Source organism: Zymoseptoria tritici, chromosome 3 (assembly GCF_000219625.1).
Source record: "Zymoseptoria tritici IPO323 chromosome 3, whole genome shotgun sequence".
NCBI classification, from domain to species: domain Eukaryota; kingdom Fungi; phylum Ascomycota; class Dothideomycetes; order Mycosphaerellales; family Mycosphaerellaceae; genus Zymoseptoria; species Zymoseptoria tritici.
In genome coordinates this window covers 1,145,958-1,165,783 of record NC_018216.1, presented here as the reverse complement: position 1 = coordinate 1,165,783, position 19,826 = coordinate 1,145,958, and the positions used below count along the sequence as shown (strand labels likewise).

General features: G+C 52.3%; 7 protein-coding genes across 7 annotated transcripts; 3 read left to right on the top strand and 4 right to left on the bottom strand.

Annotated features, from left to right (window-relative positions):
• Positions 1-628: 628 nt before the first annotated feature.
• MYCGRDRAFT_25900 (uncharacterized protein) lies at positions 629-1,594 on the bottom strand (the record flags this gene model as incomplete). The annotated part of the gene is made up of 1 exon (XM_003853698.2): positions 629-1,594. A coding segment is annotated over one exon (966 nt), but the record flags the coding sequence as incomplete, so codon positions are not given.
• A 957-nt stretch (positions 1,595-2,551) lies between these two features.
• On the top strand, positions 2,552-3,139 carry MYCGRDRAFT_27353 (uncharacterized protein; the record flags this gene model as incomplete). The annotated part of the gene is made up of 1 exon (XM_003854469.1): positions 2,552-3,139. A coding segment is annotated over one exon (588 nt), but the record flags the coding sequence as incomplete, so codon positions are not given.
• A 279-nt stretch (positions 3,140-3,418) lies between these two features.
• Positions 3,419-4,605, bottom strand: MYCGRDRAFT_91546 (uncharacterized protein; the record flags this gene model as incomplete). Its single annotated transcript, XM_003853697.1, has 4 exons — positions 3,419-3,729; positions 3,797-3,900; positions 3,978-4,191; positions 4,254-4,605. The coding sequence occupies 4 exons, from the start codon at positions 4,603-4,605 to the stop codon at positions 3,419-3,421; spliced, it is 981 nt and encodes a 326-aa protein (XP_003853745.1).
• A 690-nt stretch (positions 4,606-5,295) lies between these two features.
• On the top strand, positions 5,296-6,418 carry MYCGRDRAFT_56473 (uncharacterized protein; the record flags this gene model as incomplete). Its single annotated transcript, XM_003854470.1, has 1 exon — positions 5,296-6,418. A coding segment is annotated over one exon (1,116 nt), but the record flags the coding sequence as incomplete, so codon positions are not given.
• Positions 6,419-8,868: 2,450 nt separating this feature from the next.
• MYCGRDRAFT_91544 (Ca2+-modulated nonselective cation channel polycystin) lies at positions 8,869-10,023 on the bottom strand (the record flags this gene model as incomplete). The annotated part of the gene is made up of 2 exons (XM_003853696.1): positions 8,869-9,613; positions 9,671-10,023. The coding sequence occupies 2 exons, from the start codon at positions 10,021-10,023 to the stop codon at positions 8,869-8,871; spliced, it is 1,098 nt and encodes a 365-aa protein (XP_003853744.1).
• A 1,011-nt stretch (positions 10,024-11,034) lies between these two features.
• MYCGRDRAFT_91543 (uncharacterized protein) lies at positions 11,035-11,796 on the bottom strand (the record flags this gene model as incomplete). The annotated part of the gene is made up of 2 exons (XM_003853695.1): positions 11,035-11,407; positions 11,663-11,796. 2 exons carry the CDS (start codon positions 11,794-11,796, stop codon positions 11,035-11,037), a joined length of 507 nt encoding a protein of 168 aa, XP_003853743.1.
• A 411-nt stretch (positions 11,797-12,207) lies between these two features.
• MYCGRDRAFT_108522 (uncharacterized protein) lies at positions 12,208-14,665 on the top strand (the record flags this gene model as incomplete). Its single annotated transcript, XM_003854471.1, has 2 exons — positions 12,208-13,118; positions 13,579-14,665. 2 exons carry the CDS (start codon positions 12,208-12,210, stop codon positions 14,663-14,665), a joined length of 1,998 nt encoding a protein of 665 aa, XP_003854519.1.
• Positions 14,666-19,826: the final 5,161 nt, after the last annotated feature.

Here is a 19,826-nt window from a genome sequence, read left to right as displayed (position 1 = left end):
CATATATCAGGATTTGCGAGGCTGCGGCTCGCTTGGCGTATGTGGTGTCTGCCTTTGACCTGCATATTGGCGCTGCCAGCACAGCCTCGTGCGGGAATTTTTCAAGAACGCAGATGAACATGTGGCTGCAAAAACGCCCGCAGCCTCAGTGGTGTGCTCCGGGCCTCGGAATAGACCTAAAACACTGTTCTATCCATCAGTGCATCGCTTCACCGGTTCACCCACTACTTGGCCACACCTCCGACCGAGCTTTGTTCGCTCACCTAATCGAGGGAAGGTGAAGCGATGCGATACCGATGCATGGGATCTGAGAAGGCGCGCCATCCCTGGTCAAGAGGGTGTGTAGACTTCGTGAGGGTCTGCCGTTATGTGCGTCTATGCTTGTATGATGGGACCACGCATGCTCGTCGCTGTTGCTCCGCTGTGTGCTGTCTCCTGTGCGCGATGTCCAGAGACAGATAGCCCTCCAAGCCGCGAGAGAGCATGCTTCGCTACAAGTGAGCAATGCTGTCGTCCCGTGGTTTCCTAATTTTGTCATCCGTCGCAGAACTCCGCCTCCCTCATCTGCCTAGGTTCAATAGGTCTGTCTCCATCTTCCTCCTCTTCTGCACTTTCCAAAACTTTCCCATTACCAACTGACAATGGCCCTTCCTCGATCAAACCCACCTCTCAACTGCCTTTCCGGCTTCACCACCTTACCCTGTAACACCGTATACCTCACCACATTCTCACAATCCTCCGGTCGTATCCTCGCCAACCAAATACACTGCATCGCCTCACCGGGTGCCTTGCCCGTCTCCACACTTCCCTCTGAACCTTGGTCCGGCTCGTCGCCACGTCGGTACACCATCATGTTCGCTGAGTATTTGTGTCCGCCAACATGCGAGATGAAGTATATCCCCACTCCACCCGGTCGTTCGTCGTGCAAATCGCGGTAAAGTCCCAGTGGTCGCAAATGGCGTTCTAGCTCACGCCGTAGCAGAGGAGCGGACTGTCCGCACCGTGCATCTCGGGTGGCTTGGCTGCAGAGGAGGATGACGGCACGATGAGGACACGGGCGGGTACTGAGGTTCGCTGGCAGGGCGTCGAGTGATTGTGTAGGCGTGATTTGCGGTGCGAGACGTGTCGTATTCGTCGTGGCGGTGTTGATGACTGAAGTGATGAGCTCAGGAACGTGGATTGGACGGACGTTGTCGACAAATGTAAAGGCCGGCATCAGCAGCACCGTCGTCGGTCTCTCCTTTCCGTACGGTCCGATGTGCTGCTCCTTCTCGTCCACAATCTCTGGCACGGGGATGTTGCTCGCAGACAGCATCAATTTCCCGCCTTGCACAGCTTCCGTGTGCTTTGCTACAGCTTCCATGACGCTGTCTTTCTCATCGGCCACATCTCTCACCCAGTCTGTTTTGCCCGTTGCGACGATCAAGTGTCGTGACCATCCTTGAATCTCGCCGTACAGTTTATCATCCTCATCTATCTCGAATTTCCGAGGATACGAAATTGTGCAGGTCTCGCAATCGTGCAGACATTCCTCGCCATCGTCTTCGGGGTTTGTTGGAGCAAAGAGGGCGGAGGATTGTTTGGCGGTAAGGAAGCCGTCGGGACGAGGAGTGGTGGCGGACGGATCAACTTTCGTCGTGGAGGAGAGGCGGGTGACGAGGGAGCGGAGCATGGTTGAGCCAGAGTCGGTGATGGTTTGAAGATGTTCCTGGCGACGGCGTGGGGTTTTATCAGATTGATAAGATCGACAAGGAAGGTTTGGTAGCGCGGATTTGCCTGGATTAAGCGAGGCCGGTGGCTTATGGCCGTGAATAAAGTCCGGTGGGACTTCGTTCGACCGACTCCTGCTCAATGCAATTGGCACGGAGGCAATGTGTCGGCTCATGTCCTGGATTCGATGATTCCGAAGGTCGGCCGTGATGCGCCATGATCTCCGGCCCCTCTCCCTACGACATGCCGGGTCGCTGAAAGGTCGCTGAAAGGCCTCTGATCCGCCTCCATGGCCTCCAGAAATGGAAGTGTCCTCTTCCTCGCCGGAGCACCCAATGCCGATGAGCTAGATTGGACAGAGACAGATCTGAATCAAAGACTCCAGTCTCCCGTTCGGAGATTCCTGGCGGACGATAATAGCCATGACGATACAACAGTCACAGCCACGCAGATGGCCCTCACAAGCACCTCCTATCCCTTAGCCAGATGGCGAGAGATACCATTGAATAACGACATGGAAACCGTCCTCAAAATAAGACCAGCGCAACAGAAAGATAAAGCCGCCTTCCTCGCTTGTGAACCCGGCTCCCAAGCTCACAACCTCTTCCTCGAGCACTCCCTCGCTCAACTCCACTCCCTCGAACAAGGCTCCTCCCAACTCTTCCCCTCTCCCTTGGATGCGACAACAACATTCATCTCCAACCCCTCATTCTCCACCAGTTCATTCTCATCGTCTGCTCAGAACTCCTCGTCCAGCCCGACCAAGTCCTTTCAACCCGGACCGCCTAGTGCTCCTATTCCGACCCTTCATCCTCCACATCTAAACGTGGGAGCAGTTCAGATCACACCTCTCTCGCACCTCCCCACCGCACGCACGCTCCAAGTCCTCCACCCTCAAACTCCGACCGTCAACCTCCTCGCATCGATCATCTCCATCCAACCTCCCCGGACCGTTTCCCTTCGCCGCTACCAACCAGGGAAAACAATGGAAATCGTCGAACTCATCCTCGGCGACGACACTCGCGCTGGCTTCGGCGTTTCCTTCTGGCTTGATCCTATCGATAGCCAAGCTCGACCAACCAGCCGCGGAGGTGCGGGTGCTGGTGGAGGTAAAGATGAAATGCGGGTTCAGCTGGAGGTTTTACGACGAGGAGATGTGGTGCTGTTCACGAATGTAGCGTTGAAGGAATGGAAAGGGAACGTTTTTGGCCAAAGCTTGGGACGGAAAATCACGACTAAGAATGCGACGACTGTGTGGGTCTTCAAAGAGGGCGAGGAGGTGGATGGAGAGGTGGGACGCAAGATTGGAAGGGTGAGAGAGTGGGCAAGGAAGTTTGTCGGTGGTGGGAGGGAGGGAGAGTGCGAAGAGGGTACAAAGGCTCCGCTCGGGAAGAGGAAGCGGGACGGCAGTCTATTGCCGCCTGAGACGCAGGAGTTTGAGATGGTGAGGTAGCGACAAGGTGTCAAGATGACAATGAATCCTGTCCGTTCTGATCGTCCTCATATGTACAATAGTGTACGGATCGTGTGAAAGAGACCCATCCGTTCCATTCTTCTCCATCTGAGTCGAGACGTTCATTTGCCTCGCAGCTCGACAATTTCTCTTCGCAAAATCGACTCGCCATCTGGGGTATAGTAAATGCTAGCAAAGCCCAAAACGCCCTTGTCCAGAGAACACACAATTGAGAAGAATCAGCAGCTGCGTCGGTCAGTCCTCCTCCGTCAGGTCGAGCACCACGACCCCTGAGTCTCCACTCGTGCGCGTGCGCTTCCTCGCTGGCGCCTCCGCGATGATCTCCACCCCCTCGTCGTCCTCATCATCGTCCTCGTCTTCAAGCGTAATCGTCGTCGACCGCTCACGCTTCAGCTCCTTCTTCACCCGCGTTTCGTCAGCAGCTCTTTCTTCAACACGGCGCAGCAGCTCGCGCAGTTCTTCGGCACTCAGTGTGGCGCGGTCCCGCTCTTCGAGAGGCTGCGGGCTGGGGCTGCGTGGAATGACGTTCTCGATTTGGAGATCTTCTGTTGTAGTTTGAGCATGTCAGCGTTTGTCGACTCACGTGGGGGTGAACAAGTAGGAGGAACGTACTGCGTGATCGATACTTGAACGTGAAGATCGCCACTGGCTTGTGGCCGTAGGGATAGTCCACGGTGATATACGTCTGCACGGTGGTCGGTTCTGGCATGCCGAGTCTGTAGCACGAGCTTTACATTAGCGACTACAGTGCTTCATCGTCTGCGTTTGGCGAAGAATCGCGTGCAGCACTCACGTGGCTTTGTTGGAGATGGATCGGCCCTTCAGAGCTTTCTCAGGGACAGCGTTGCCAATTTCGGACGTTCTCAGGCCCCTGGCTTTCTTCTCGTCGGCGTTGGACAGAGTCCCAGGACGCGCTTTGACCCGTAAGAGCTTGACTGAGACTTCCCCGAGGCGCGAGAGGAGATCCTTCAATTTTGCGGCACGGTCAGGTTTGAGAGACTCATCGGCTGGAGAATTTGTTAGTTTTGATGGCGAGAATAGATCACGAGCCGTTTTGTGTGCCACGTACTGGTGTCCAAGGAGCCGAAGGTGTAGGGTTGACGCTGCCATTTGCCCTTCGTGAATGCTTTGGGTCCCAGTAATTCCTTGTACTGGGTGTTTCTGTTCGGATCGGAAGAGATCACCAGGTCATCCACTCGCTCTCCATCGAGAGACACTTCCACAACCAGATCGTCGAGCCTGTAGCGAAAATTCGACTCGATCTGCACGGCAATTTTGAATGTGCTGTTGGGCACGACCTGAACGTATCTCGTGCATGTGTCTTCCTCGCCGTCGATGGAATCTTCGTCGTTGTACTCCTCGAGCTGAATGCCGTCCACGAGAAGCTTGACTGACACACCTTTCAAAAAGTTGGCCTTCATCTTGGTGGTTGTGCCGTAGAGGAGAGCGCAAGCTTGTGGAAGCTCAACTGTTCCGCACTGCGGCGCAGGCAGGTGAAGTCCAGATGAGGCCGAGCGAGAGGAAGCGAATTGGTAGGATCGTCCAGAGAAAGAAGGGGCGCCAATAGATTAGTCCAAGAGAAGGAGGAGAGGGTTTGGTAGACGCGACGGGGAAGACGCGCTCGTGACGTTCAAGTTAAAGTTACGAGCAATTTCGATGCGTACCGTGACTATGTAGTTCTAAGCAGCCGCTAGCATTATCGACCTTCACCTGGAAGCTTTTCTTCTATTTTCTTGCAACATAACCTCGAAGAGTCCACGATGTCGACAACTGTCTCACCTAGGTCAGACATATGATTGCAATCCGGGTCTCTTCAGCAGCGGCAGCAGCATACCCTTTCAGCCTCTCCTTTTGCACCACCAGGAATCGAGGAGTCCAGGATGCCGATAGCAGTACCAGGTACCCTTTGCCTTGCACAATCTTATCTCTGATGGCGTATGTGGACCTGGTCAGTATCCGCAACTCTAAGCTCCTCAAGACCGCAATGCTACTCTATAGTAATAAGTCGTCTATCTTCACTGCTCTCCTCTCTCTCTTGTCTTGAGACTCGCTGTACTTGTCAACATGAAGCTTAGCCTCCTATCATGTCTGCTGGTCTCTCAGGCGCTGGCAACTTCCATGCCGGCCATATACTCGGGTATCAAGCCAAAGCGTGGAGTATCAAGAGATGCCGCTGCTGTATATCATCAAAGAAGGGCCAGCGCTCCGACGGCGACTGAATGCAATCTGACCTTGCCCATCGCCCCCAAAATCGTGATCATCAGCATGTTCACTCCCGAGGCCAACACCTGGTACCATCGCCCGGACTTTGACCTACTTGCGCACAACATATCTCTCCCCGGATTGTCTCCTCTGTTTCCTTCTATACACTGCGACTCTGCCGGCTCCATTTGTCAAGTCATCACCGGCGAAGGCGAGATCAACGCCGCCGCCTCCATCAACGCGCTCTGGCTGTCCCCATCCTTCAACCTGACATCAAGCTACTTTCTCATCGCCGGCATCGGTGGCGTGAACCCTTCCCTTGCGACCACCGGCTCTGTCACCTTTGCCCGCTACGCCGTTCAACTCGACTTGCAATACCAGATTTCCCTCTCGAAGGACGCAGCGAACACCTCCATCGCCACCATCCCACAAGGCTCCGACTTTGCATCCGAGTACCCACAAGATCTTTACGGCACCGAAGTCTTCGAGCTGAACAACAACCTCAAAAGTCTCGCTGTATCTCTCGCACGGCGGGCAGCCCTCAACGACACCACTGCTGCTCAGGCGTACCGCGCGAAATACTCCTCCCCACCGGCCAATGCCGCGCCATCCGTCGTCGAATGTGACTCTGGCACATCCAACACCTACTGGTCTGGCGCGGTGCTTGGCGACACCTTCTCCGCCTATACGAAGCTTCTAACAAACGGCTCAGGCGTCTACTGCAACTCTCAACAAGAAGACAACGCTACACTCGAATCCCTGCTCCGCGGCGCTATCGCAAGGAAGCTGGATTTCGCTCGGATCATTTTGATGCGTACAGCGTCGGACTTTGATCGTGCACCTCCGGATGAGACCGAGGAGGAGCATTTGTTGACGGCGGAGCAAGCAGGGTTTGGGCCAAGTATAGAGAATATTTGGCTGGCGGGGAGGCAGATTGTGCAGGATGTGGTGGGCAAATGGGATGAGGTTTATGAGCAGGGAGTAAAGGCAGAAAATTATGTTGGCGATTTGTGGGGAAGCTTGGATGGCACTGCGACGAGAGATATTGGGCTGTTGGCATGAACCGATGAGCAGAGGACTTGGAAGGTCTGGTATGCTGTCTTTACATACACGGTTTCTCTTGGGAGTCGACAGAAAGGGTTTCCCGACGTTGACCCGAAAGGATCGGGCACCTTCCACCATGCATCCTGTTCAGCCGCAACACACTCTGACACTTCTCGCTCACTGGCCGATAGCAAGAGTACCTCTTTGCTACGCCGAACAGCAGACAAGGCTGTGCAGTCTTCACTACATCACCTGTGCCTCGAAGGATCACTCCCCTCGCTCCGCCTTCTGCAGATCCCGAACTCTAAACCACAGCCACCAACCTCACCTCATGTGAATCCGAGCCGAGAAGATAAGAACTATAACAAGGCCTGAGGCCGAAAAGAATATCTCTGTTGATACCTGCATGCCTCAAACCAGACCATGACCTCTCTAACAACATCTCAAACCGGAACAGGCACCCTCCATGCTTCCATCCGTCTCGCAGACCGACACAAGGTCCACTATGGCTCCAACGACCCCATCGTCGGCCGTGTAGTTCTGAAGTATATGCCGAATACCAACTTCGATGCCGAACTATTCGGTCCTCTCAGGGTCGATGTCCTGCTCAATGGCAAACACAAAGGTAAGTCTCGTCTTGCAACCTTGATATATTCAACGACTAACACCTCCTCCTCAGCAATCTACAACGACCCGCCCTCAAGCGCCGAAATCAAAGGCCACACCCTCTGCTCAACCCGCCACACAATCCACTCGGGCCCCTTCCGCACCAACCCCTCCACCGAAGTCTCCCTCGCCTTCTCGATCCCCTTCCCCTTCCAAGCCGACCCCATAAACACCTACGGCTACCGCGCCACTCCGCGCCCCTCCGATCCGTCAACCTTCAACTTCGAAGCCACCGTGACCTCTTCCACCGTCGAACCCCTCCCTCCTTCCCTCCTCGCCGCCCCTCAACACAAAGACCACGACCTCGAACTCTACAACTCCGGGACAATCGGCTACAAAAACCACAAAACCATCTCCGTCATCTACACCCTCGGACTCGACGTCTCCCTTCCCGGCCTCTCCTCTGTCACAGTCGGTAGCCCCGCTTACGAGACCGAAGTCTTCTACGACGCGCCTCGCGTCCCGGCTTCCATCGCGACAGAACGCAGCCAGACCTCTTCTGCCCAAGCGATCCTCAACGTCATCGACGAGTCCCCTCAAACCGAATCTGCCAAACCCTCCGGCTTCCGCTCAAAAGCCAAGTCCCTCCTTTCCACGTCCACCCGTCCGCAAGTACCTCTCACATTCGAATACCTCTCCATCCCCCGGATCGTCTACATCGGGCAACCCATATCCTTTACCCTCGGAATACAACCCTCCGCGATCATACCCTCGGACACCATATCCCTCAATTCAGTGACTGTGTACCTCCTCGCCACAACCCGCGGCACGAACCCCCTCCCTCAAGTCCAATCCAAAGACATCGAACACCGCGAGACGGTGAAGTGCAAAACCTGCGACTTCAGTCCCGCAGGCCCGTTCCGCAAAGCGAACGAATACCGGAAACCCGTCGACGTGGGAAATCTCACGCATGTTCCTACGACGTTTCGGTACGGTAGTGTGAGTCGGGAATACACCTTGCGGATCGAAGTCAAGTTGCAAGTCGGCACGCAGAGCGTTGTCACGAGGAGGGATTTTAAGGTTGAGGTTCTTCCCGAGCTCGAAGTCGACGACACTGCCTCTTCAAGCACGGCGGTAGCGGGTGGATCCAGTCATCCGCTCACCTCTGAGTTCTCCACCCTCACTTTCTCCCACGACAGTCCAGACGATGACGGAGGAGAAGATCTCCCACCAGCATACTCCTCCATCGTCAGCGCTCCAAATCGCACAGCTGGCGTGAGCGGAACAGAAGCAGTCCCCGCTTACTCCGCCTCCACCACCCATCCTCCGACGATCGCGACAAATTCCACCACTACCACCGGTTGTCCGACATCACATCAACCTCAAACTTCTCGCGGATCAGATGGCACCTTGCGGTTTCATCCTCGGCCGAGAGATACTCCCGAAGTCAGTGCGGCGGCGAGGAGAGAGGAAGGGGAGTGGATTTATGCTTCTGAGCAGACGAATTGGAGGCCGGAGCGACCGGCTGTTGACGGAGGGAGTGGTAGCGCGGGAGGGAGGACGAGAGGTGGTAGGTCGGGAGGAGGGGCGGCGATGGGCGGAGCTATGGCTGGTGGTGGAGGGGGCGGTGGAGGGGGCGGTGGTGGAGGATGAGGTGAGACGATCTTCTCTCATTAATTGATTGCATTATTGACCTTTTCACTACTGGCTTCTCTTGCTGATGACACAGATAGGTGTCCTGCTTTTCCTTTGATCCCTTTGCTTTTTAATGGTACAATTCACTCCCACGATTCTCACTCATTACCTACATCCACCCTCCCCACTTTCCTTTCTTACGCATTCACCTCCCCCGCCACCCATCCACACCCACTCTGCACCCAGAACCCCTCTCCCACTCCCAATCTCTGATCCGCCTTGTACGTGAAGCCCAACCCACATCCAGGCTCCGTATACCACAGGAAGCAATTGCCCGCATCCGGGTCGTTCTCGCTCGCGGCACAACCCTCCGTGTCCATGCACAATTGGCAGCACGCGCTGGGATTCTCACCGGGAGCCAGACCGCGGGAACCGGCCGTGTTGCCTGTGGTTTGCCCGATGCCGTGGCCGGAGAGGGAGGAGATGATGTTTGTGGGGGCGCATTTGAGGTGTTGGGTTGTTGTTACGGAGGCGGCGGTCGTGGTGCATGTTCCGTCGGCCGAGGGTTGGTCGGGTGATGGAGATGAAGCAGCGGGTGGAGATTGCACGACGGTGGTGGTGATTGGCACGGCGAGTTTATTCTTGATGGTGATGGTTTTCGTCGGGGTGGGAGCCGTCACGGTGGAGGTGGAGGGTTCTTCTTGGATGGTGGATCTGGTGACGATGTAAGAGGTCACTTGGGCGAGACAGTCGACTTCGTAGGCGTTTTGGTCGTCGCTGAAGGCTGCGTGGCCGAGACGGTGGAGGACTTTGACGAGAGGGAGCTTGCGTGCTGCAAGGGAGGAGTCGGTGAAGGAGGAGTCGATGTCGAAGGGTGAAGCGGTGCGGCGGGCGAGGGTGGCGTTGTATTCGCCCGTGTAGACTGTTGAGACGCCTTCGGAGCTGGGAGTGAGGTCAGTGGGTTGTTCTCGCCAGGCTTTGACGATGTTCGGTGCTCACACGGTAGTAGTCGTCGAGCAAGCCTGCTGTGCGGCCGCGGTGATGGTGATGGAAATGGTCTCTTGTCGTCGGTCGAGTGCCGCTTCATCCTCATACTTTGTAGATGTCACCGGCTCGGGCGTCACTGTCGTCGTGATGGTTGAAGTTCCGCAAGTGGTGAAGGTCTGGCTGACGGTCGAGCATGAAGTCCTCGTGCTGGTGGGAATCGTGGCCAGTTCCGTCTGTCCGCATCGATGGTTGGTGATGCATGTCTGCGTGCTGACGAGGTATGTCTCCAAGTCTCGACGAACATTGGGCGCTGCTTGTGCGATGGTGATGAAGGCGGCCGCCGTGAGGAGAGAGGCGTGGAGCATGATGGCGGTGGAGGTGTTGTTGGTGATGGATGAAGGAAGAGGAGAGGAGAGGAAGAGGAAGAAGAAGATGTTTCGAGAGGAAGAAGATGGATGGATCAAGTAAGGTAAGGTACCTTAAGGAATGGGGTCGGGGAGTGATTGCTGATTGAGGTGGGACATGCACATGCACGGGTCCATCAGGTTTCTTTGCTCCAACGGATGTTTCCAATGCAGCACACCGCGAGGGTGGAAGGCACGACCCCTTGTCCCACCTCCTTCTCCCCAAATCGTATAGTCTTCCGATGACAACGCCGTTCCAGCCTCTTCAACACAGTACCATGGACTCATCATTCTTGACCATCCACCGAACCCACCATGCTGCCCTCGAAGAACTTGCAATGCCTCATCCCGATGCCACGCGACAATTCCACAACAGACAACCATGTTCCGACAAGACAATTCGATTCTCGCGTACCTGACGATCATGCTGCATCTGGTCGAAAAAGGACGGAAATACTCCATGTCGTGTAACGTCGCACGACCGAGTGGATCGCCAAGGGCGGAGCGAGCTGGACCTGCGTTTGACCGTTCATACCGAGCCTGTCGTTCGCTGATCAATGAACAGGGGAGATTACGGCGCAGTCAAAAGCATGTACTCCATTGAGAAGATGCATCAAGCTGATTTGGATAGCATGAGCGAGCAGTAGATTGCATGGTATGCACGCGGATATCAAGAAAGACATCGGACTCCACATCAAAAGCCATCCCACGTTGTTGCCATTTTGCACCTCGTGGAAGAGCGAGACAGAACAGACCCAGGAATATGGCGATCGAAATTCCTTTTCGTTTCGAAGCAAGACTCCCTTGCCGATCATGACCATTGATCATCGAGAAGCACCATCTATCCAAATCTACCCTCCCGTCGGATGGCCAATTCGTCATGACCTCAACCGAGAGCAACAACGGGAGGGTATATCTTCCCTTCGCGGCCTGTACATGCAGCTCACGGTCGATCTTCATATGCACGATCGCTCATATCTGCACTCCTTGATTCTCTTCATTTACACGCCCCAACTGGCGAGCTTGGTCCAGCAATCTCTTGACAGCGTTGAAAGCAATCCCCAGCAGCATAATCGTGACGAGCATTCCGCCGACGCATCTCAATAACGTGACCTCCTCGTCTCCGTCAAAGTGTCGCTTGAAGCCGAAGGCTGCGTCCTTCACGGAGACTGCGGCGGCGAAGAGGACTGCGATCTGGTAGATGACCAGGAGGAAAGCTTTGATCGTCATCGTTCGAATACAAGAGCTTTGATTGACGGAGAATTTCTTACATTCGAAGCAGTGTGTCCGTCTCCACATTTCTCGCGGCAAAAAGGCGGAGCATCCATCAATCGCAACCTCAGTCCTGCCGCAGTCATGCACTCATTCACTTCGGCCCGATGCCAAGCTCACCGGATCAAAGCTTCCTTCCCATTAGTAGAATTCCAGTGACAGCCGTACATCCTACGCATGAGGACCTCCAAGATCTTCCCCACGATCTTCCCCATCGCCCTCCGCAGCCCCGTCCCCTCCCAGCCAGAGAACAATGTCGAGCGCCTTCCGCGGCCCAGGACTATTCACCATGGTACAAACCAACATAATGAGAATCTCCGCGACGCACTTGGACACCGCGACCTTTCCAGTACCTGTGGTGTAGTGATTGAAAGTGGTGATGGCGTTTTGCACGCTACGTGCTGCGGCGACGATTATGGCGGTTTCCAAGAGGGCTTTGAGGAGGGCTTTGAGAGTTGGCATTGGAGCTGAGGTCTAGTGGAGGGTTGCTTTGGTTGGCGGGAGGATTTGATCGGATGTTGTCGAAGACTTTGATGCTGAAGGGGGTCCGTCGACGGTAGAGATCGTGTCGTTGAGTCTGCACTGTTTTGGTGATTTGAGTGTTGTATCGCATAGGGTCGAGAAATCCTTAGTTTGCAGCGATGGCTCAGAGAACATGGGAAATCGTTGGCGCTGGGAAGATGGAAGTCTTGGTGCAAAATCATTTTTCAACGAGCCTGACCTCACACAGGGAGATTCAGGTTGCACAGAAGCCCGACAGCAGCCTGGAGTCATAAACCCTTGCGTGATGGCACATGTCCGATCAAGGCAGCACTGCCTCATATGAAGAGCAGACTTTCTGCTCTGCTAGATTTTCGTAGATCATTGCGCGAAATGGCGGCAACGACTCACATCTCTTTCTCATGGGCGCTGCCTGTGGATGCACTCACTTTCAGAGCGAATCTGGAAGCGTACACCAATCTCCGTCCAACACTGGAGCTGCTACATCTCTGCAAACGATCCGAAAATTGTCGACTTCCGGTGGATATCTTAGAGATGATCGAGTCGCTCTTGCTGGAAGACGAACGAGCCCGTTGCCGTGAGAACTTCGCCCAACTCTTGAAGTGTTATGAGTCCCGCTGCGAACAAGCCGACCATTTCGAGCAAGACATACGGGACCGGATTGAAGCCGAGCCCGAGCGAGACTCTATTCTGCCATTCGCGTCTCTGCCATTCGCGATGAGATATTTTACCGCGCCGATGTGGCGGATAATTCGGTCGAATGCCGTGCCCGGGTTGAACGACAAGATCCAGGAATACCGAATCGCCTGCAAGACGAAACATCACCAAAATGTCGATCTCTGGCAGACCATGGACGTCACTCGACGGGACATCGGCGTCCTGCGTGACGACTTCGGGCTGTGTTCACGGTCTGTCGATTATGGAGACCATTCCGCTGCAAGCCGGTGGCAGAAGCCGCCAGAATGGCTCTACCGCAGTGCCAGATACACCAATCTCCGCGCTCGCTCGGTCATATACTTGCATCTTCCGGAAACCACGAATGTGCCGTATTGCTTTGGCGTGTATCCGAAGAAGTCGGAGTCGTATCGAGAATTCGAGCTTCCGGAATATATTGGGCCGACCGTGACTGATTGGACTCGTCAGCCTGTGATGCCGGAGACGCCTTCGGCGCAGTCGTTGTATCGATTTGCGCGGGCAGTCAAGATTTTGGGTCTGCGGCCGCCGAGCGAGATCGACGGGGATGGTTCATTCGAGGGATCGGAGCAGCAGCCGGCGTTGACGATGTTCGTGGTCGATCAGTACTCTCAGCGTGATGAGGGACCAGCGTGATGAGGGAGAAGAAGAATCGTATGACTGAGCACTTGGCAAGCGGTAGAGGAGAAGGTCACGATGCCTGCTTTGTTTGTTAGCGTTATCTTCTTTCAAGCATCAGATCTAAAATGGTTACTGCTGCCAGAACCCGATGTCCTTCTAGCATGGAAAGCGCCATTGAGCAGCAAGTCAGTGCCGAGTGTTCCAATATTTACCGTGATTAGGCTTCCAGACATGCACAAGTCCGGAGAGGAGTTCAACCTCGCGTCTGCCTGGAATGATATGCGATGTGTTACCGGGTGCCATTCCTTTCGAGGCAGCAATGCCAAGAGCAGGCTCAAGGCTCGTGTATCGACGAGTACAAATATTTCGGCTACAGTGACTGGCCAGTCTGTGAATCGTCAACACTTAAATCGCAATGCCCTCAACCAGTATCCAACTCTCTTGGGCCGTCCCAGTCGACATCCTCAAACTCGGCGCCCATCTCGAAGCATACACTAATCTTCGACCCACTCTTCAAATCCTGCACCTCTGCAAGCGGTCGGCGAAGCAAAAGCTACCCGTCGACATTCTGGACCTTGTAGCCGCTTTGTTGATCGACGAGGAACGGGAAAGATGCCTCAGTGAATGGTCGCAGCCGCTGAAGTGCTGGGAAGAGCGATGCTGCCAGGCGGATCACTTCGCTGGAGAGTTCCGAGCGAAGATCGAAGCCGATCCGGATTTCGAGGTGATGAAGCCATACATGCTCCGATCGTGGAATATTCACGACGTAGAGATAACGGGACGATCTCCAAAAGAGGCAGCGAGTCTGGCTTCGAAGATCGAGACGGAGCGTCAAAAATGCAGAGACATCCACCACGAAAACGTCAGGAGCTGGCACGCCAAGGTCAACAGGTTGAGCGCCGGGCCCGAGGGGCAACGCGATGACATGTCAGATGTGCTAAGCACGGTCTTCGGACTGGAGGCATGCTGCCACCATGAGAGATTGAAGGTTCGGAGGGTGAATCCATGGGCGGGGCGTCAGCATTCTCAATCTTTTCTGGATGGCCACGCGTCGTTCATCAACATGTGCCCCACGACGACTGCGTATCTGCGTCTTCCAGGTTTACTCGAAAACATCCAGCGAACAGATGAAACACCTATCGCAGCACGTCCACCCACGAATCGCGATGACCAGACTGCCATTGGATGGTCAACCAGACCCGACAACGCACAAAAGCCTTCCTCGCGATCGCTCAGCCGCTTTACGCGCGCCATGAAGATCCTCAAGTTGCTACCCGTGAGGAGGGTGGTCAAAGAGCATCATCCGAAGGAAGAAGGATATCCAAATGGGGATGGCAATGCCTATGCAGAACTCGAAGTGGAGGCGAAGGAGGATGCTGTTGAGGAGGACGATGAGGTCCGCGCGCCGCAGCAACCCGCATTGACGATGTTTGTGGTCGACACCTACGACGGCGCCCTAAACTTCCAGATTGATCACTACACCGAAATCGCCAAAACGGCCATTTTGAGGAATTAGTGATTCAGCGATATCGCTCTATATAGCACCTATATTAATAAACACCACGCTATATCGTCTGGCCAACGCAGATCCTTCATATATACACCACTGCCCTCACTATTAACACCACCGCCCTCGATATACATACCTACTAAAACCCCTAACCTATAGGCCCCCCGCCGCTCTCGCCCTCGCCGCCGTCCTCGCGATCTCCTACACAATCTCCTACATAATCTTACTATGCTACGGCAAACGCGCGATCTAGAGCACCTCCGACCGGAGATTAAGCTGCTTCTTATAGTCTTAGGGCTGACCGCTAAAGACGTGCGAGCATAGCTTAAGGCCGAGAAGAACGTTAATATCTCGAGTGCTTCCTTTATAAGGCAGATAGCTCGCTAGGGAATATTAACAAGGCCGAGTAGGCTACGACTTAATAATAAGGGTAAGCAGCGTTTACGTACGTTAATTAAAGAGAAGTTCTAGGATACAGACGAGGGCGATGCGACCATTTACGAGATCCTTAAGCTTAAGGGATTTACCATATCCTTCCGGCAATATGTAGATCTCCGTAAGAGCATAGGGTTGTACTGTAAGATCCCCTATGAAGATTAGCCGTTATACGACGAGATTATTAAAGGCGTCTTAGTTGGCGTAATCGCAGGTAGAGCGCTAGATAACTACAGATACCGCAACCTCGCGAGGGAGATGCGAAGGGAATACAAGCTTATTAGAAGGTCGGTTAACTGTCTAATCTCTACCGATCTTAGTGCTAATCTAACTAGGGATCGAATCTTTGCTATCGCTAAACGCCTAAACCGAGCTCTATTCGATGCACGCCGCATTAGTAAGCGAGTCCGTATGCGCTCGCATCTTCCGAAGGCTAAGGGCCCTAATTATATATAGTCCGTAGATACATACTGCAAGCTGGAGTTATTTAGTATATAGTTTTACTACTGCATTAACGTATATTTACGCAGGATTATATAGGCATATATTAGCACTATAGCTAAGACGAAGTTCTCGGTATTCTGCTAATATCTTAGCGTAGTAGATGAGCTTAGGCGAACGCCGTAGGTGCGCTTAATCTCTGCATCGATCTCTGTATCGATCTCGCTAACATATACAGATTCTGCGTGCTAACTATAGCGTAGAGACTCCGATAATAGCTAATACTTATCTGTACTTCTGCGAGCACTAGGAGGGCCACTTACTCCGCTTTAATAAGGTGTTCTAGTATATAACTAGCAAGGGCAACAATACTATTAAGCGCTTCTAGGGTCTTAGTATAGTAGCGGCGTTTAATCGATAGCGTAACTTCTTTATTAAGCTCCGCAATGCTCGCCTTTACGACGAGGATTAGAGGGCTAACCGTATAGCCTTCCTTGCGATCTACGTGCCTATCCTTCGTTTTATAGTATAGCTGTTTATTACAAGCTATAATAGCTACCGCATTCGCAAGCATAGTAAGATCCCTAGCTACGTTAGCAGCATCCCTAACATCTTATACGAGTATCCAGAGCTTAAGGGAACCGAGCTATATAGTATCGACCTTAACACAGAGCATCCGCAGGTACGAGAGATAGTCGACCTTAAGAATTAATTTAGCAAGTCCTTCTACCGCTCTAACAGAGATTACGCCGAGATAGCAACAGCAGCCGCCCTTGCTAACGTCTAATTTAATAGATCTTATCGCCTACCTACCGGATAATATTATATAGTAGGTAAATAGAGCCCTTGCCGCCGGTAGATTCCCTACTACACTAGATAGTCGTAAACTTAATGCTAGTAGCGACAAGCTCTACGTTAATGCATATCTACACCTCCGCGCTGTAGCCGCGGCTTATCTAGCTGCCGGTAGTAAGCTTATAGAGTTTAAGACGCCGAGGCAGGATGCAGGTCTACAACTAAGGGACCGGACGAAGCAGGTATTCGCAGAGAACGGATTCCTATTAGATAAGCAGTTAGTATAAAGATTACTATCGAGATCGCGGTCGAGATTATGCATAACTAGCTCGTCTGTTAGGGATAACGTCGCAATAAAAACTCTAAGGCCTTCCCCTCTTCTTTATCTGCGTCCTACGCCCCCTTATACCCTCTGGATTATTAACACCTATTGTTATACCCTAATACACGCTGTTATATACACAAGCTGTCCTTAATCTACCCCTAACGCTACTATGCCTCTATTTACTAAGTTCTGCAAAGAGGGCGGAGCCCTGCACGTAAACCTCGTTAAGAACTGCGGCAACTACAGCTACGACCCTCCTACTACTACAAGATTAACCGAGAGAGCAATAACCGCTGCTCCGGCTATTGCTACAGCGCTAGTCGAGGTCGGTACTAGCACTTACTAAGGCTTTAGCGTCTTCTAGTCTAAGCGTACTAATCTAATCCGACAGAGCACTACGAAGAAGGCGGCTAGGAGCTTCCCTAATACTAGTAGTCGTAATCTACTAATAAACTATGCTTAGCAGGCGGCTACGGCGGCTTTAGCGACAGAACGAGCATTGTTAGACCCTCCTACACTATCGGCTAACGCTAAGGGCAGTAAACCTTAGGCGGAGATCGCCTAAGAGATTAGCGTCGCCTACACCCTTTATACTGTTATAATTAATACTAAGAAGCCTGCGTTGCTAACGTATACAGAGGCGAGCGACCCCTACGAATAGACCGGTTAAGGCGTTATAAATAAGATAAATACCGATCTCGCACTACTCTCTGAGCGAGAGCGTCGAGGCTATCTCTTAGATTACCTCCTTAAGGAGAGCATTTATGCTCGCAATCGAGTCCGCCGCAACGACTACTACGACTGCTTCCTAACGATTAGATATAATAATAACGATCAGCCTGTTAGGCCCGGTAACAAGAGTACGAGATCGGCAGATATCCTCCGGATACTAAAGCCCTTTATTACTAAGACGACGGTAAAGCTCGTTAAGGCGTCTATATACGTTATACTGCTTATTAACACCGACCGCTCGTACAACTTCCGTAGTAGATATATTAAGGACGAAGAAGCGGAGCTTATACGCACCTCCGCGAGCGGCTTCCTTTATCCAAAAGGTTATCAAGTGCTTAAGGATAGCACTATTCTTAAGCCGAATAGTAATGTTTAAAGAGTAAGCGCTGCTACTACCGCTGCTAGTATTAAGAGGGGTAACAACATAACGCAGCAGACGGCCGACGAGTTTATTAAGAAGCTCGCAACAGCAGCTAACGCCAGCGCTAATCTCGCCGCCGATCTCGCCGTAGGGGCGGCGGCGAGAGCTTCTAAGTCCAACGGCAAGGTCAACTAGACGATGTAATAGATAGATAAGCAGCTCTCCGACCTTCCTAATCTCGACGGCGGCGATAAGGATCTTACTGGCGATCTCTACGACGCCGCTACCGCTTAGCCCTTAGAGCCTAGACTCCGAGTAACTGCTACTGTTGCTTATAAACGCGCTACGAGCTCTAAGCTACTACCGCTATCCTTACTAGTAAGACATAACAACTCCCTTATTGTTCTCGACGACGACGTTAACAGGGATTCTAGCTCGCACTATATGCTCGCCGTAGCTAAGGCTGCTACCCTTAATAGGGCAGTTATAAGAGCGAGGGAGAAGCAGGCTACTAAAGCAGCTTCCCCTTTACCGGATACATAGCTAGCTTAGACGGTTAGATCTTCGACGTTCTTCGGAGCAGCTAATATAACAGCGACAGTGCTACTATCGACGGTAAAGAAGCCAACCTCTAGCTCTTAGATACCGCTAGCTAGCGCTCTAACCCTTACGCCGTTGTAAGAGCGCTCCGAGATCACGCCTATTAAGCTAGAGCCTATTAAGCCTAAGCCTATTAAGCCTAAGCCTAAGTTTAGCACTATAAAGACGGAGCCAGCTATTAAGGAGCCAGCTATTAAGGAGCTAGTTATTAAGGAGCTAGTTATTAAGGAGCTAGTTATTAAGGAGCTAGTCATTAAGGAGCCAGTTATTAATAAGCTACGAAGGAGTAGTAGACGCAGAGCAGCAAGCAAGAAGGCTATAGCAAGCAAAGGCAAGTAATCTATGTTAATCTTAAGGACGATCTTAAGGCGTAGAGGGAGGATATATATATAAAACAACAGTATATATAGTTAAGCAAGTAATTTATGTATTTCTCGGAGTTCTAAAGAAGCGATCTTAGTATAATCTCGCTACAATCTAACCCTACTTCTTCTCTAAACGCTCTAAACGCCGCTTAATCGCAGCATCTTTCTCCTCTAACGCCTCTCTTACTATCGTTAATTCCTCCTAGTTTAGCTTATAGCTAACTAGCACATCTACATGCTTCTCTTTAAGGAGTTTAATCTTACCTAAAAGCCCTTTAATCTTAGTGCTATGCTTATGTTTAAGGAGGTTAATCTTACTTAATAGCGCATTGCCCTTATTCTCTAGCTCTACGTTAGTAGTAGTAAGCAGCTTAATATTATCCTCCGCTACTGCTAGCTTCGCCTTAATATCTTCTATTATTCTACTAAACTATTTACTAGTATTTCTATTAGTCTCTAAAGCTTTGCCGGCAGGACAGCCCTACTTGCTATAGCTAAAGTAGTATCCGCAAGAGGTAAGCTTATAAGAGGGATCCTTATATATACGGCAGACGTAACCGTCCCTCTTGCAGTAGCGGCAGATCGTAATAGCAGGCATTCCTAGGAGAATTAGCTTAGATTAGGCCGAGATTAGGTTAGATTACCTATATTAAACTTACCTTCGTCCGTCTCCTATACTCGGCCGGTATAGTTATATCGAGTAAGCGTCTAGCGACTACTCTTCCGCACTGCGGCATCTGCGGATTAAGCTTTAGTAAGGGCTTCGGTCTACTTCGTATTACTAATATACTACGGCTAGCTCTTATTAAATATGGTAGGCTTGCGGAAGGCTTAGAGACTAGTAGGCAGAGTTAAGGGCGATAGCGGCGGTAATAGGGTTAGACTAGTGTCGAGCATTAGAGTGTCGACGCGGTTAGATGTTAGTGCGGCGGATTGTAATTATGCGGCAAGCCGCGCGTACTCGGCAGCCTAGCCTTTATTACTATTTATTAATGTAAAAGCTATAGACGAGATCGAAAGCGAGAGCGGCAGAGATTAGTCGTAGTAGTAGTATTGTTTAGTAGTAGTAAGAGAGAGCTATAACCGCGGAAGAAGGGTTTTACTGCTCAAACG